The sequence below is a fragment of the Nicrophorus vespilloides genome, unplaced genomic scaffold (assembly GCF_001412225.1).
Source record: "Nicrophorus vespilloides isolate i.1.1-1 unplaced genomic scaffold, Nicve_v1.0, whole genome shotgun sequence".
In the NCBI taxonomy this organism is placed as follows: Eukaryota; Metazoa; Arthropoda; class Insecta; order Coleoptera; family Silphidae; genus Nicrophorus; species Nicrophorus vespilloides.
The window spans coordinates 643,181-658,578 of NW_017100098.1; the positions used below are offsets into that span (position 1 = coordinate 643,181).

A 15,398-nucleotide genomic window follows, 5' to 3' on the forward strand; every position below is an offset into this window, starting at 1 on the left:
TTTTATGTTGGCAAGTAAGGTTGCATATCGCTAAGAAGCGTATCGAATATCAGTGAACTTAAATCGGTTGCCATCGGTTGCATTTGATCACATTTCTTTGACACGTTAAAAGTGGACTTCTTTCACTTTTTATTATACTAGTATATTTCTTCCAGTAAGTACTTGATTTCGTATTTAATTTTACATATTCGTTGTTATTATTTTTCGTTGCATTTTATAAGAATTTAGAACCTGAAATACCTCTAATTGAAGATAGTTTGAATAAAACAATTTTTGAGGTTATCTGGCATTACTTATATTGTTTATTGTCTTTATTGTTCAAACTATTTGATTTTTTATATATTTATTTTGTTAGAAATGTCTGGTCGTGAAGGTGGTAAAAAGAAACCGTTGAAGGCCCCAAAGAAGGCTGACAAGGACATGGATGATGATGATCTCGCCTTCAAGCAAAAGCAAAAGGAACAGGCCAAAGCAATGGCTGATGCTAAGAACAAAGCCTCACAGAAGGGACCATTGACTGGAGGTGGCATTAAAAAATCTGGGAAGAAATAGCAATTGCTAAATGCTTCATTCTATTACAAATATTTCTCTTTTATATATTATTAAACCAAATGGACTAAATAAAATTATTAACCACAATACTGTAAATGTCTTATTAACAATTCCTACTGTAAACTATCTATAATAAAATTAAAGTTGATAACATTTTGGTCAGAATTATGGCTAATAAAAATGTTTCAATATTTTTTTTTGATAATAAACTTTTCAGTTTGTCAATAATTAATAGTAATTAAATACATTTCCTTCAATTGAGATATCAACAATAAATTGAGTGGGACGAATGTGCTACCTGATCACAGTTAGGATGATTATTTTAATTTAATAACAGACAAATGCTGAATTAAAAGAAATGACCCATATAGGACCAAAAGGCTATTGACTGTAAACTTTCTGCCCTAAAATACTAAATATCATTACAATGATAAACATGTTTACTTGCTATGTTAGAAAATGTATGTATGTATTTTTCAAGTAGAAATTAATATGACCTATGGTCAGTAGCTCTTTGTAGGGGTTAATTATTTTTTATTTGATTATGATTATATAAATTATTTTTTATTTGTTTTTGTAGAACTGTTTAAATAAATATATTGATTACTCTATATATCAAATCTTGTATACAAATATACTTGTATGATTCTAGTATTAATGATAGCACATCCAAACATTTGATAAGTATGTACAATTTTACAGAGAATATGTTTTGAATTTTGGCGCTCTATAATTGGATTGGTTGCATGGTCAGAGAGGGCGGTGGCATAGCTAACTGGTTTCAGAACAGCTGATTAGTACTGAGGGAACCTGCGATCTGTCAACATATAGAACAAACCAAAACAACGAAGTGACTACAGCAGGCGAAGAGTGTCATACAACAGAGAAGTACTCCAGAAGATCAAGAGTCGAAATGCCTTCAATGAGGTTGCCTGAAATGCCCTTGTCGGCATTTATATAGCAGGGCGAGCATTACGCAATAATTAGTTGAGCCAGAAATTGAAAGGTGAGTCCGAGCAAGGATACCGTACCAGATTATTGCACATAGACTGAAGTCGATATATCGAGTGAGAGACTTCTTTGGCAGTCCCAGACTTGACCGTATGTCAGCTCGTGTGACTGCCATTTTGTGGCTGACACGATTTGCATTTGTATTCTTTCAATATATATCGCATATATATAGATAGATAAAGCATCATTGACACTCAGTGAAATGGACATGTTGACCTGACCATATTGTATCCATGTCATTCGTATTACAGACCAAAGGGCCGTCCGACCATATTAAAAATAACTCTTCTTGTTTCACTATTTTGGAAAATTTTCCAAGTCGTTGCACTTAAATCATTCCGACGCCCTTGAACTCAATTTCCAATTAAACATATTGTATTCCAAATTTTGTTGGTCCCTCAGAGTTAACCATATTTCCATATTTAGATAACCATATTTATATATGGGATTGCTGCTATTGTCATTGTATTTTGCGAATATTAAACTTAGATTTACCATTTGATATACATTACTTTAAGTTAGTGTTCTAGTATTTATATTTATGGTTAATCTTGTACATTATTTTAAATTGTTTCAGGATTATTATTGAAACAGCTTTTCAACTGTCATATTATCATCGCCAATTTTGAAATGTAAATATACAGTTGAAATTCTTATATAATAAACATTGGATTCTCGAACTTCAATTTTCAACTTAAAAGTCTTTCCTCAATGCTCCAATGCTCCAATTTAAACATATATGCCTTATCAAATGATAGTGGAACCACTCAACTTCCAGATGAAAGATGGACATTTTTCAGTAAACATATCCTGCATAAATAAAAATATTCAATTATTTTATTTAATTAGAGGAATTGGATGATACATCAATTGCTATAAAATTGAAAAGATAAAAATTCATGTATTAATAAAAATCTTAAATTTGGAATAGTGAAGAGCAAGAAATAGATTTTAATTAACCTTTTATAAGATCACAATGTTTTGGCAAATATTCACAATTTATTTTTGCCAATGTTAAACATCAATGTCAAACTATTGGCTGATATTTCTACATACATGACAATGTATCGACATTTAAATTGATATTAAGAATAAAATATCATTTCATAAAGCTTATTAAAATTTTAATGTTGATTTACTTAATTTAACATAGTTATTAACGCTTGTTGTCATACATTATAATGCATTGTTAATGATTCATATATGTATATATACACGCTCGAAATGTATAGATGTCAATTAATTTGTAATACCTATGAATCACTTCTAAAATGTGATTATTTTTTTATTTATTTACTTATATATTCTCACATTTACGTTTGAGTACAATATTTAGTTATCAGTAATGTGTATTTAATGATATAAGTAGGAGTCTTTAATATTTCGAATGATGGTAGTAAAAGTTTATTTCACCGGAGAAAGTTCGATCAGATACGAAACATATTTATTTATTTGTAGTTTCCTAGATTGCGATTACGCAATCGATAGTTGGATTCGCAGCAGCGTACAATACGGGTGTCGACGCGTTGCGTAACCAATGGTGGAAACGTCGTGGAGATCGTGTTCCTTTCCGTTGAACGGAAAATCTTTCGATTTTTCTGTCCGCATTCGATTTTATTTTAATTCGCGCGACACGTGCGCACGCGACTTTTCTTCACTACCACTCGCATGTAAAAATGTGAACTGTCTGAGCTCGTGTGCAGATCATTTTGGCAGATTCGAATCGCTACTACTTCTTAACTTAAATCTAATAAAATTACCAATTATTTTTTTAAACATATTTGAAATTGTATTAAATGAAGCAACATTGAATCGATTTTTAGAGCAAGGTTACTTTTCGTAGCTCAATATCCGTGGGTTAAGCAAAACTAATACAAACCAATTTCTTTGCTTTATATACATTCCATTTATTTTTAAACCAGAATTTCGCATTGAGTTTTGAACATATGTCTGATTCGCATGCTACGTTTTAACATATTCCGGTATTGTTAGACCTTTTGTGACTGGTATGAATCATGTTTTTATTTTCATTGTATGGACGCCCGAATGTTTTGTTATCCTGAGGATGTGAATGAGCTTCGAAGTATTTTGACCTGGGAGTTCACAGACACCAGACGGAACGGGGTTCCCCCATGAGGTACAGCTGCCGCCGCCGCCGCAGACGTTGTCTTTTTTCTTTTTCGGGGCAAACAACCGGACCGAAAATAAAAGGAAGATATGGCATTCGAATTAAGCTATAATAAACAAGTTTTATAAAGAAAATTTAATTTGTAGGAATATTTGAACCGGATGTTGGCTCTATCGTAGACGATGCATCAGCAGTTCAATAATGATTAACGATTATTCTTCTAATTTTGAAACATTGATAACCAATTATTTATTTATTTTATATAAGTCCTAAGTTCTCGGAACAATTGCATTAGATATCATTTAATTGTAAATTAGAAATGAACCATACTTATAAATTACTCTGTAAATGAAATGGAGAACTTTCGACTCTTGTTTTCGCCAATTAACTTCAAGTTCATTTTGAAACTTAATCCGGCAACATTTGACTCTTTTTCTTTGTTTCTTCATCTTGTAATTATGTAATCGAGAATCTGTGTCAGTAAAACAAAAACATGGAAGAAAAAAGCACTATCGTTCTGATACTTTCTAATGCATATGGATTCAATAAACGTTTTCGGTGTTGGAAATGCAATGCTCTTTCACCTGCATGTGAACAATAATCACATCGACTTTTCCTTTTCTGTTAAAATAAAAGGAGACAATATAAATAATCGTGTTCAATTAGAGAAAAACTGGTGTTATGGGTGAATTGTTTAACACAATTCTTTAATGAAATTTTCAATTCTCTTATAAATGGATGTTTATTTATGATACTACCGAAGTTTAAGTTCAAATTCTTTTTATTAAACATATGCAATTTCAAGATTTTTATAGATAATGTTTGTATATTACATTCTTAGAATCGAAATGTAATTTTCCATTTATCAAATGCAACCGTGTATACAGACATAAAACGCTGGATAGGCCAACCTTGAGCTGCTTTGCATGTAATCTCTCCTACCTCGACAGTCAGCTGGCCTCGGCAACGATCAGCTGTGCCCCAACATCCTTTATATCCTTTCTCCTTCCAGTTCACGCGAATCTGTATCTGGTATCACGCCAATGCCTAGCCACCGCCTTTAAAAATAGCCAATGGCGTCGCTATCCGCCTTTTACGTCATTGGGAAATATGTATATATAACAATCAGCTGGATCTACGCTACAGCTTCTGAAGACCTCTTAAATATCATAACATTTTAATGACCATTCGACAACATTCCAATCTATTGATTCACATTTATTTTTAAATAACTTAAATGTATTAACAGGTTTACCCAAAATTTCTTGATTTGTTAATGTTCTTAACTTTTTGAAGACTACTAATATATTTTTGATTATTTAAGTAAATTAGAGTATTGAGCAGAAATACTTATGGTCAGTAGCAGCAGTGAATCTTGTTTGTTTTATTATTAATGTTCTTGTATATAAAATGTTTAAGTTTTGTTTTTCACAGTGGCAAAATATTATTATTATTAAGAGCGTATCCTAATATTTTCTAAAGGCAGCATTGATTCTGAACGAGGAGGTTTAGTCTTTAATGCATTGATAATTTGAATGTTGTCCTACGAAACGTCTTATTGAATCAATTCAAATTGTTATGATGTTTAAGCAATTTCAATTTACGATAATTAAGAGCAGCACATCGTCGTTATACTTTCTCTCTATATGCTCCTGCTTTCCGATGAGTTTGCGCGTATCGTGAATAAAATATTGCACGCGCCGCGCGCGTTGCTCAATTCAACTCGAAATTGCTGAAAGGTCCGTTCCACTTTTGCCCCCCATTTCCGCATTTCTAACCCAAATGTCACTTAAATATATACACAGTATTGCATCTGTTCCACTTCCTTCGTCCAATGTATGAGACATAAACAAGCGAAAAAATAAAACTGAAAAACACAAATGACTGCCTTTCTTCGGATAGTTCGGGCTAGGGATGTCAAGGTGACATCCGACTATGTTTAACTAGAATGTCGTCAATTATGTTTTGTTTCCAGATGCATAGTGCAAATTTTGATATTGAGGCCGGAACCGGAAGGGATGGTGGGGACGTGCTGGTTGCTATCGCCGCCCTCGTTACCGAAGGTCGTATCCCTGCCAAAGGGCCTCTAACTTCAGTCTCATCAAATGCCGCCACCTCTAATCATCGCGGCTTCTACGAAGGACCACATTGCACTGCGACCACGAAAAGTACACCACATAGTTGTAATCCTACTGATGATTTGGTAACTATCACAAATTACTTTAAATTTTCACAATAATGCGCCTATCGACAATAAATAATAATGTAAAATATATACATACTATATTTATAACTTGAACTCAAAATTATTTAAATATTACAAAAATTATCTTATTTTAGTTAGTTGTAATTAATTCAATTATATTTTTTTTTTCTGATTTTAGTGTCAAAGGTATGAATTCATAAAAGAAAAAGTTTTAAATTTATGGCAAAAAGGGATTCCCTTGTGTGTGGAGGTTTCATTGGCTTCTAACTGCCCCTGTCGCGAAAACGTCGGCGACGAGAACAATTCCGACGACGACTTGCTTTTGGAAAAATGGTATTTCTCTATAACCCAAGATAGGTATAAATTGTCATTTTAAGAATACAGAAAAATATTAATGCAAACATGTTTTGTTTTGTAGACCGTCTGATGTTTCGGTTCCGTTCAATGTGAATCAGCTGATAAGCGCAGTTCGCTCGCAGCTTTATTTCTCGCAAATTTCTGCCTGGCTTTCGTGTCAGGACTTAGGTGCACCGCACATATCTAATGCCAACCTGAAGTATCGTTTAGCTATACCAGGCGAAACTTTCGATCAGCCAAAATTTAATGAAAATGCAAACGAGCATTTGTTTCCAACCACCGATATGGGAAATGGCTTGCAACTTAATGTGACACTCTTAAGCTTACCTCGGATGTCGAAACCGCCTTCGAACGTATGTACCAAATGTAAATCTGACGATTTGAGTTCAGCAGAGGATATTTGGATGTTGGACGATCGAATGCATACCAAGTGCACTTTGAAGGGAAAGCACCGATGTGAAGACTTTGATGATTTTGATGTGAAGAAAGAGTACAAGTTCTTAAAGAGCTGCGGAAGTTGTAGTTTGTCACAGCCCTCTACTTCGGGCTCCAGCGAAAAGAGGAACATTGAAAGCGTTGGCGCTGGAGTCGGCGATACAAAAACCCCCAAGCTGGATTTCATGTTGAACCGAGACGAGTTTAGAGAGGCGATGGGTGTCATGGAAAATGATCTCAGCAATCAGCAGAATGGCCGTGGAGACGTCCTCCTGAATGCGATTTTACGCAGTTGCCGTCTCCAGGATGGTGGGTCCGGTCATATGAGCGAATGTGATGTTAAATGTGTTCAGAGTGAATGTAATAGTAGAAATTTGAAGATTAACGGCAGTGGAGAGATATTTTCAAAAAAAATCTGTAGTTCTTTTAGTGATAATTGTGATAGTGCCAGTAACAATAAGCGAAAAGGTTGTAAATCAAAGGTACGCCAGAAGATTCAATTCGATGATTTTAAACAGCCGGCGGACAAATCGTCAATTACAATTGATATACCCTCGCCGTTCGAGAAGGCCAAGTTTAGGAAGAACTTGGATAGTGCTGCATCCATGGTTTTTCATTCACGCACAGGACTACCGCTGACCAGCAGTCCTGCACCCATAAGACGTGGCAAGTCGTGTTTCGATTACGATTCCAGTATTAACTCAGTGTCCGATATCAAAAGGTTCATAATCAACTATAGTTAAATATCTTATTTTTTTTAATATTGTACTGTTCTCAGTGCATTATTCTCTGCGAGTTTCTCGACCGATGACGATAGTGAAAGTGACGGTAGTATAGTTTCCCCCTGCAGCCCGGAAACATACATATATACACAAAAACCTCAACCTACGCCGGTCAAAGTATATAGACGTAGCCATTCTGCAAACCTCTTAGGTAAATCCCATTTTGGATGTATTTTAGAAGTACGTGTAAACCATGCATCTGTGTTTAGGTAGTTTCGAAGAATCAGTACTGAACGGTCGTTTGGAACCTGTCTCAACGGTTCATGGTTTTAAAGCAGAACTTGGGGCTAGTGGCTCTTTCGTTCCAAGGCACTTGGTTGTTCCTGTTACTGTATTTTTCTATACTCTTGGCGATAACGATAAAGTTTCTTCACCTTATCTGGTAATATTAAATTTTATACATATGAGTGCATTCTTATTCTTGACTAAATTATTTCAGGGCCATATTAATTTGGGTAGAAAAGGCTACAACGTGCCTAAAACCGGTACCATTCAAGTGACTCTTTTCAATCCTCTTGGTACCGTAGTCAAAATGTTTGTCATTATGTACAACCTTGCAGACATGCCACCAAATTCTCAAACTTTCATCCGACAGCGTACTCTTTACATGCCAACAAATTGTCACGATAAGGAATTGGAATGGGGACCAAAGTGGCTACGATATTTAATTCATCTTAGGTAAAAACTATAGCTGCATTGGCATTTTTCATTAGTATTACATATTTTCTGTTTACAGATTTATGAGCTCAAAGTCTGGTCGTATTTACTTGCACAGCGACATTCGCATGATTATCTTCAGAAAGTCTGATGTAGACACAGCTACAGCACATGGAATTGATATGTGCTACGAATTGCGCAGCTTCACGCACATGCCTGTTAATCCAAAGTACTCTCCTAGAAAGTGAATGTTTTTTTTTTTTTTTTTAAGTGAGATAATAGTAGTCGAAACTGATTGTGTGGTTCGAGGAATAATGCATATTCATTTGTGATATATTCGCAATCATTTGCGTATTATTAGTTTATTTTTATCATCACCTCTGTTGGACAATGCATATTTTTATAATATAATTGCTGGCGATTGGAAATGGTGGTCATGTATATACATATGAAAAAGAATTGTTAAGTTTGTTTTGATCAAGTTTGTTTTTTTTTTACGAAAAAATATGTAAAGTTTAATTTTTTATGAATATTTCAAACAAAAAGCGAAAGAAATATATATAGATATATAAATAATATATTTAAATCATATAACTATAATTTTTCTAAATAGATATTGAAATAAATGTGTGAATACTAAAGATGTGAGCTTTTTATTTGTAAACGTTAATACGAAGATTGAGCGAGTCATACAATTGGCATTATTGAAAGTATTCCTTTTATACTTTAATGTTTTGTTGTATGTGCATATGACCAAATGCATATTTGTCTTTATAGTACTTCAATTCAACATTATTTTTCAGTAAATGTCGCCTTAGTTTTAACAACTGTGTAGCTAAGATGTTACGAAATCTCAGGAAATTTTGAATATAGAAACGCTTATCAATTTGTATTTTCATCATTTGTTTGAATTAAATTATTCCTTTATATATGTTTCCTTATCTTAATATATTATGCATATACTTATAGTAAATAATCTATAACTATATGGAAAAGATAATTCCGAAAAAAAAATAGATAAGTATAAATTCAAATATACTCATATAGTAGATTTTATTTTACCTATTAGCAAATATTTATTAAAAATAAATTAAATTTTATTTATTTATTAAAATAAACTTCCAATTTATTGCACTAAGTAATTTTATAAAATAGACAAATATTCAGTGGGGGATTAAGAATAGTTCGACTTATTGGCCACTGCAAATAGCATTTACATTTAAAATATTTTTGAGTTAAAATGAATGGTTTCTCAATAACGTAAACAAATAAAATATGTTATACTAAGGTCAAATCTTTATTTCCAATAAAAAAAATATATATCGTTATCCAACAGATTCTAGTTGTCTTGTTCGATATGGAACTCTCTTAATTCTGATTCATCTTTCCGTTTCATATGCATCTTCTCTGGAAAAATTTGGTCCCCATACATCTTATAGTCTTCAAACTGTGACAGTAGTTGCGGTGAGGAAAACAGCTCCGGATAGTATTCATATAGATCAGCAATATCCGACCAATTTTCATCTAAGATAACAGAAATACAGACGTTTCAATTAAATAGTACCTACATTAAAACTTATTTTAAAATTTCTATATTTTATTACTTACATTTCTCGGCGATTTCTTTTTGTTGCATCGCAGGAACAAACTGAAACAATACATTATTAGTAGCACATTTTCTAAATAATATTATATAAATGATACATATGTTAAATAATATATAATATATTTTGTTAATATATGATCAAACGATTAAAATATGAACTTGATATTTAGAATACTTACGTCTCTTCTGCCGATTCTTGGCACGGATTTGGAAGCCTTTAGGAAGATCTTCCTGAAGTTTTCATCGTTCTCGTTTCTGTTGCGCTTTCCAATTCTGGGAACGCTCTTGGATGCCTTCAGGAAGAACGCACCATCTTGGGCTAAGATGATTTCGAAAGTAATCAGAAGGACCAAGGTCCAGCAGGCTGACTTGATGTTGCACATTGTGTTCTCTGCTTCGGTGTACATTTCGTCTAGAATATTTGCGCCTTATATACTTAATGACAACTGATTGATAGTACCGATAAGCGGTCTTCCTGCAATTGGTACACGGCTGGTACGTGAGGCCCGCATCTGTAATTTTAAAAGTAGCAGGCAGGTGTATGCTAAAACATCAATTTATATGCATAGTAGAGAAAGGTATTCTTGATTGTTTGGTTAAATTTTATTGTATTTACTAATTCTCTAAGTAATGTAATGGACAATGGAAAAACTAGATTTTTAGTATATAACATTTTTTCAAAGCAATTGAAATTTGAAAATTTTAATTAAAATAAACACATTTGTATTTACATGATAATTATTGATTTCTAAAATTATATCATACAGAAAATTCATGATCATAAACATAATTATAGAAAATTATCCATATATAAAAATGTTTAGCCATCACCTGTGAGTTTCATGTCGATTTTCTGCTGTTTTATATGCATACAAAGCTCAAATTTTGTTTGTTTCTAAATTATGGTTCCCAACTATTTTTTGGGTATATTTGTTAATTTAAAGTATTTTTTACGAATGTCTTTGCAAATCCAATATTTGGCAAATCATGTTTGATTTTAGATACAAAATTCTCTTTTAGTTCAATCGATTCCTACAAAGAGAAATCAATATATGATACAGCTTTCAAAAGATTTGATAATTGAAGACGGAACATTTAATTTTTGCCATAGTTTTATCAATTTACAAAATAGATTTACAGATTCCAGAATAGAGTTACAGAAAAACAAACGAACTTTCGTATGTAGAAGCAAATTATTATAGATTTCATCATATCAAAAAACATATATTAATACATATTAAAATTATGATTACAATTAATAAAATTTAAAATCGTATTCATCGACCGTTTCCAAACCCCCTTCCTCCCTAAGGGCACCAACCTGTTGGGAACGACTGTTCTTAATGATTTATTTTCTGATGCCATCATTAAAATAACTGAAATTATTCTCTTGGGCACTTCAAATATTTCATCTCATGAGAATTTAAATTATCATCACAAATGCTATGTTTGTTGCATAACTATAGTTCAATGTTTTCAAGTCTAACCTAAAAACAAAAAGTCATTATAATACAAGGTAAGGGTTTTAGTAATGAACTATTCTATAATTAAAAGTAATTTTATTCCAGTGTACAAAATGGAAACGTTGAAATCGAACTTCGAAGTATATTCGTTTTCATCTAAGACACATGAGAAGGAGTACAGTTTTGATGTGTTAAAAATGTTGGACTCAGTGATGATTGTTGTAACTTCTGGACAACTGAAAGACTTTACACAGCTGGCGATGGGTGTTATGAATCCTATAGGGGGCAAGCATATAACGACAAATATAATGGGTAGCTTTGACAATGATTTCCTTGCAAGTATTGTATCCATGTTGTCCAAGAAATTAAAAAAAACTGTGTATCTTAGTTTGAATCAGCCAATTAATCATATGGAAGTTCCAGTGTTAACAAAGCTAATTGTCAATGAGATTGAGAAAAGTCCAGAATGCTTTTGAAATCTATTATTATCTATATGCCATTCAAATTTGGTATTGTTTTTAACTTAAAACTGAATATTATATCTAATTAATATTTGTATTAATAAATTCAAATCAACATGCAAAATTACAATATTTTTTAAACCTCCCTGTTGAAGAGGCACTGAAAGGTATATTGGTTCTTACGGATCTATGCAACCGGTGGATCATATCCTATTATAAAATGTATAATGCTTTCTTTATAACTACATGATGTAAATGTTATTCATTTCAAGATACAAATATATAGTCGTCAGTATCACAAAAATCCGACATAAAAAAGTTAGTTTGAACCCCAAAAACCAACAAAAACACCGAAAGGGAGTAAAAAAGGTTCATTAAAATAAAAAAAGTTACAAATATATATGTATCATGGTAAAAATATACTGTTGGCAAATTATTTTCTTAAATTAAAATGTGAAAAAACAATAATATTAAAGTTGTTACATTACAAGAGTTTTTAGTAAAAAAAAAAACAAGGTATGAATTAAATATAAATACTAATAAATTTAACTGCCCAACTATATAAGATTTCGATTATTTGTGTGTCAACAGGCCATTATATTGCTTACAATAGTGAAGTTAACAAATATAGTTATGAGTAAGCAACCGTTTATGAAATATAAATCTTTAAAATAATATTAAAGCCAAAAATGTTTTACCTAGAGGCCCAACTACCCTCAATCCGCCACTTATATGGCTTATCCACATCCCTTTTACAGACAAAATTAGTAGTTTTGTAATAATACAAAATGATACCAAGAGAGCCGATTAAATGTAATCCAGATGGAGGAAAAATAACAAGAAATAAAATTAATGTGGTACTTCAAAATATATAAGTTAATTATTTCATATATGTACTATGTTATAAAAATTGTTCTCAGCAATATCTTCTCATTCATGGATTCATTGTGCGGTGAGTGATAAGATTTGCATACGCACGAAGCGATACTTGCGTTCGCGTGCATTCGGCCATATTAATTGGTGCATACGTTATGGATGCGAAAGGAGCGGACCAATCGGAGACATATAATTAGAGCTGGTCGCCATGGCAACCGGTGGGCTGGTTGGGCAATGGTCGGGAGTGTGGGACGTGCACAACGCATGCGCGCTGAGAGCATCCACCCCTTTGGGTAATTTGATTTGGTGTCTGGACAGCAGGTGTCGACACAGGTTTCAAAATTACATAACGCACTCTCGATCCGAGAATCCAATTCATGCTCCACTCTGCACTCAACGCCAATAATGTACGCTGCTCGTTGCGTGCGTGGTTATGCAACCGGCAGGTTTAGCGTGTTTGTGTCACACACAATTTGCTCGCAATTTCAACATAGCGTTGTTTCCAACGTGGAAACTAAAATGACAAAATTACGGCAACGAAATAACCGAACAGCAGCAACAAACATCGGAGAAACAGAGGACGAAGCGTTGCGCAATGCGTGTCAATTCCTTGAAACAAAGAAGCGCAGGAGGCCGTGACGCTTGCACACATACATATGCACACGCATGCATTCGGGTTTCGTAGAATTTGATTCTCGTTCCAAATTGTTGAGCCAAGAATATATTTCTATCATCATCCATTATTAAATTTTACGCTTCACGTCGTTTCTCACCAAAATTAGACTTCTGGAGAGTATTCTCTTCTCTTTTGAATATACCGCTGTAGGTGCAGCGGAAATCCAGTTACCCCATTTGAAATAATACCAACAACAATATTTATCGTTAAAAAATAATATATTTATGAACCTTGAAGCATTTAAACTTATATGTACACAAAACAGTCTGTAATCCATTGGTGGTAGTGCAATTTTCTTTGTTGATAATTTTTTTGAATCTCAATTTTGCAATTTTCGCAATTATATTATGAAATGCATAAACAATAATAATAAACATAATTTATTGTATATACGCTTTTAGAAACATATAAAGTAAGTGAATAAAATGTGGACTTTTTATTTAAATTTAATTCTAGTTTCTAACTGTTCATTTCTTTTGTTTGGTTATGTGTTATTTATTAAAATTTTGTGCACAGAAAATAGAAAATTGTTCAACATGGAAAAACAAAAATATGAAATTAAAATAATAACACTAAAAAATCACCTAATCAAACAATCTCACACATCTTATTAATAAAGTCAATATAATAACAATAATAATAATTTATTGGCCAAACATGAATACATAAGAAAAAAAAGAAGTACATTCGAACATAAAATAAAATATATATATTAATAGGCTGTATAATAATATTTTATCCTCCTATAATGTTTTATTTTTGTAATATTTTGTTAAATGTAAAGTAGCAAAAGAGCAGATGCTTGCAGTGGTCATTTAATGGAAAATTTAATATCACGTTTTAAACATTATTTTTAAAGGTCAATAGCCCTTGAAGCAGTTTAAAGTAATTTAATTTTTGTTATTATATTATTGTATTGAAATTATATTTTGGTGATTTATCGTTGCAATAATAATTATTATTTATTAAAATGAATTGAAAAAAAGTTAATATTTTTTAATTTAATCTACATAAAATTAATTTATTCGATTACTTTGATTGACAATTTTGTTGCTTCATTAATACCTATTAATGCAAACATTGTATTGTATGTATTAGATTATTTCATTACGTGAAATGAGTATATGAAACAATAAGTAGATGTGATATTTGATTGGAGGAAGTCGCATATCCTCGCCATGCAAACGTATTGTTATCAAATGTTTGTTGGATTGAGAAACGATAGAAGCGTAACAAAAAACAAACAAACAAAATAATAAAATGACATTGTGAAGTTTGATCGTTGCGCGAGGCTAGATGATTCTTTCCGTGCGATTACGTGAGGTTGTCATGAGGCATTATACGGTGCATTGGGGTGATGAATAATTATTTAACGAGGATTAATAGCTATATAATGGCCATTTACGGCGTGTGATGGCCTGTAAAATCTACCAACACTCTTGGGCCGTCTTCGTCTTAGTCCTCTCTGGGGGTACGTGCGATGAGATGGTCGAGAGGAGGAAGGAGTGAGGCTCAGAGAAGAGAGGCTTTTGAGCAGCCTCATCTCGAATTGTGTTTAGTCATTCGGAGGCAATTCATCACAAAAGACTGCGAACGAGATATCTCTATATCTCTTGTATCTTTTCCGTCTCGTCTTTTTGTTTTCCCACTGGCCAACACAAATCCACTCAAATGTACACTGAGTAAATATGTGTAGAAAGGATTGAGCATGATGCGAGCGTTTCTAGCCTTTGCTTCGCAAACAATAAAAATCATACAATTTTAATTGATTCTTGTTTATTTTCAGCCACATTTACACGTAGTTACATCAGGATTAGCAAGTGAGTTGATTTTCAGCGTTAACTTGATTATATCCAACCAACAATAATCATATCCAACTTTTTTTTCAATCAGTTTTAAATGACAAACGCAAATTTGCAATAATCGAAAATGAACATTACTTTAAGTAGTACAACTATGACATGAGTAATATTTCCTAGAAAATCTGAGGGTTTACTACCTCCACCGGATTAGTAATTGTTTAATAGTCAAAAGGTTAATTCCTAGTATTAGGGATGTTTCAATTTAGGATGGGTTTTAGTTTTAACTACTGAAATTGTCTTTGTTGACATCAGTGTTCACTTTCTAATTTGAAGTAACATTCGTATTCGTTACTAGAATAACTACTAATTAGACAACATTTATATAC

At 32.6% G+C, this 15,398-nt stretch overlaps 4 protein-coding genes across 6 annotated transcripts; 3 read left to right on the plus strand and 1 right to left on the minus strand.

Annotated features, from left to right (window-relative positions):
- The first annotated feature begins 45 nt into the window (after positions 1 to 45).
- LOC108567830 (translation machinery-associated protein 7 homolog) lies at positions 46 to 641 on the plus strand. Its single transcript, XM_017928525.1, has 2 exons — positions 46 to 154; positions 356 to 641. The coding sequence occupies exon 2, from the start codon at positions 358 to 360 to the stop codon at positions 550 to 552; it is 195 nt and encodes a 64-aa protein (XP_017784014.1). The 5' UTR covers positions 46 to 154; positions 356 to 357; the 3' UTR covers positions 553 to 641.
- Positions 642 to 1,333: 692 nt separating this feature from the next.
- Positions 1,334 to 8,591, plus strand: LOC108567872 (protein FAM214A). 3 transcript variants are annotated; one of them, XM_017928585.1, is made up of 9 exons: positions 1,334 to 1,558; positions 2,141 to 2,195; positions 5,667 to 5,894; positions 6,076 to 6,254; positions 6,316 to 7,410; positions 7,468 to 7,622; positions 7,681 to 7,853; positions 7,911 to 8,149; positions 8,208 to 8,591. In XM_017928585.1, the coding sequence occupies exons 3-9, from the start codon at positions 5,667 to 5,669 to the stop codon at positions 8,374 to 8,376; spliced, it is 2,238 nt and encodes a 745-aa protein (XP_017784074.1). In that variant the 5' UTR covers positions 1,334 to 1,558; positions 2,141 to 2,195; the 3' UTR covers positions 8,377 to 8,591. The 3 variants fall into 3 exon arrangements, with proteins under 3 accessions (XP_017784074.1, XP_017784073.1, XP_017784072.1); XM_017928584.1 differs by lacking the exon at positions 2,141 to 2,195; XM_017928583.1 differs by lacking the exons at positions 1,334 to 1,558; positions 2,141 to 2,195 and adding an exon at positions 5,216 to 5,613.
- Positions 8,592 to 9,467: 876 nt separating this feature from the next.
- On the minus strand, positions 9,468 to 10,238 carry LOC108567813. Its single transcript, XM_017928506.1, has 3 exons — positions 9,914 to 10,238; positions 9,737 to 9,776; positions 9,468 to 9,652 (listed from the first exon to the last, which is right to left on the minus strand). Exons 1-3 carry the CDS (start codon positions 10,139 to 10,141, stop codon positions 9,468 to 9,470), a joined length of 453 nt encoding a protein of 150 aa, XP_017783995.1. The 5' UTR covers positions 10,142 to 10,238.
- A 952-nt stretch (positions 10,239 to 11,190) lies between these two features.
- On the plus strand, positions 11,191 to 11,981 carry LOC108567832. Its single transcript, XM_017928526.1, has 2 exons — positions 11,191 to 11,250; positions 11,303 to 11,981. Exon 2 carries the CDS (start codon positions 11,311 to 11,313, stop codon positions 11,671 to 11,673), a length of 363 nt encoding a protein of 120 aa, XP_017784015.1. The 5' UTR covers positions 11,191 to 11,250; positions 11,303 to 11,310; the 3' UTR covers positions 11,674 to 11,981.
- Positions 11,982 to 15,398: the final 3,417 nt, after the last annotated feature.

What these genes read in the sequence shown, in the direction of transcription:
- LOC108567832 (XM_017928526.1), top strand. Translation starts at nt 11,311, where the DNA reads ATGGAAACGTTGAAATCGAACTTCGAAGTATATTCGTTTTCATCTAAG.
- LOC108567830 (XM_017928525.1), top strand. Translation starts at nt 358, where the DNA reads ATGTCTGGTCGTGAAGGTGGTAAAAAGAAACCGTTGAAGGCCCCAAAG.
- LOC108567872 (XM_017928583.1), top strand. Translation starts at nt 5,572, where the DNA reads ATGACTGCCTTTCTTCGGATAGTTCGGGCTAGGGATGTCAAG. An exon ending in TTCTCTATAACCCAAGATAG is followed by an intron (nt 6,255 to 6,315) that starts GTATAAATTGTC and finishes TTTGTTTTGTAG; the next exon opens with ACCGTCTGATGTTTCGGTTC. An exon ending in TCAGTGTCCGATATCAAAAG is followed by an intron (nt 7,411 to 7,467) that starts GTTCATAATCAA and finishes TACTGTTCTCAG; the next exon opens with TGCATTATTCTCTGCGAGTT.
- LOC108567813 (XM_017928506.1), bottom strand. Translation starts at nt 10,141, where the DNA reads ATGTACACCGAAGCAGAGAACACAATGTGCAACATCAAGTCAGCCTGC. An exon ending in CAAGAATCGGCAGAAGAGAC is followed by an intron (nt 9,777 to 9,913) that starts GTAAGTATTCTA and finishes GTATTGTTTCAG; the next exon opens with TTTGTTCCTGCGATGCAACA. An exon ending in AAAAGAAATCGCCGAGAAAT is followed by an intron (nt 9,653 to 9,736) that starts GTAAGTAATAAA and finishes CTGTTATCTTAG; the next exon opens with ATGAAAATTGGTCGGATATT.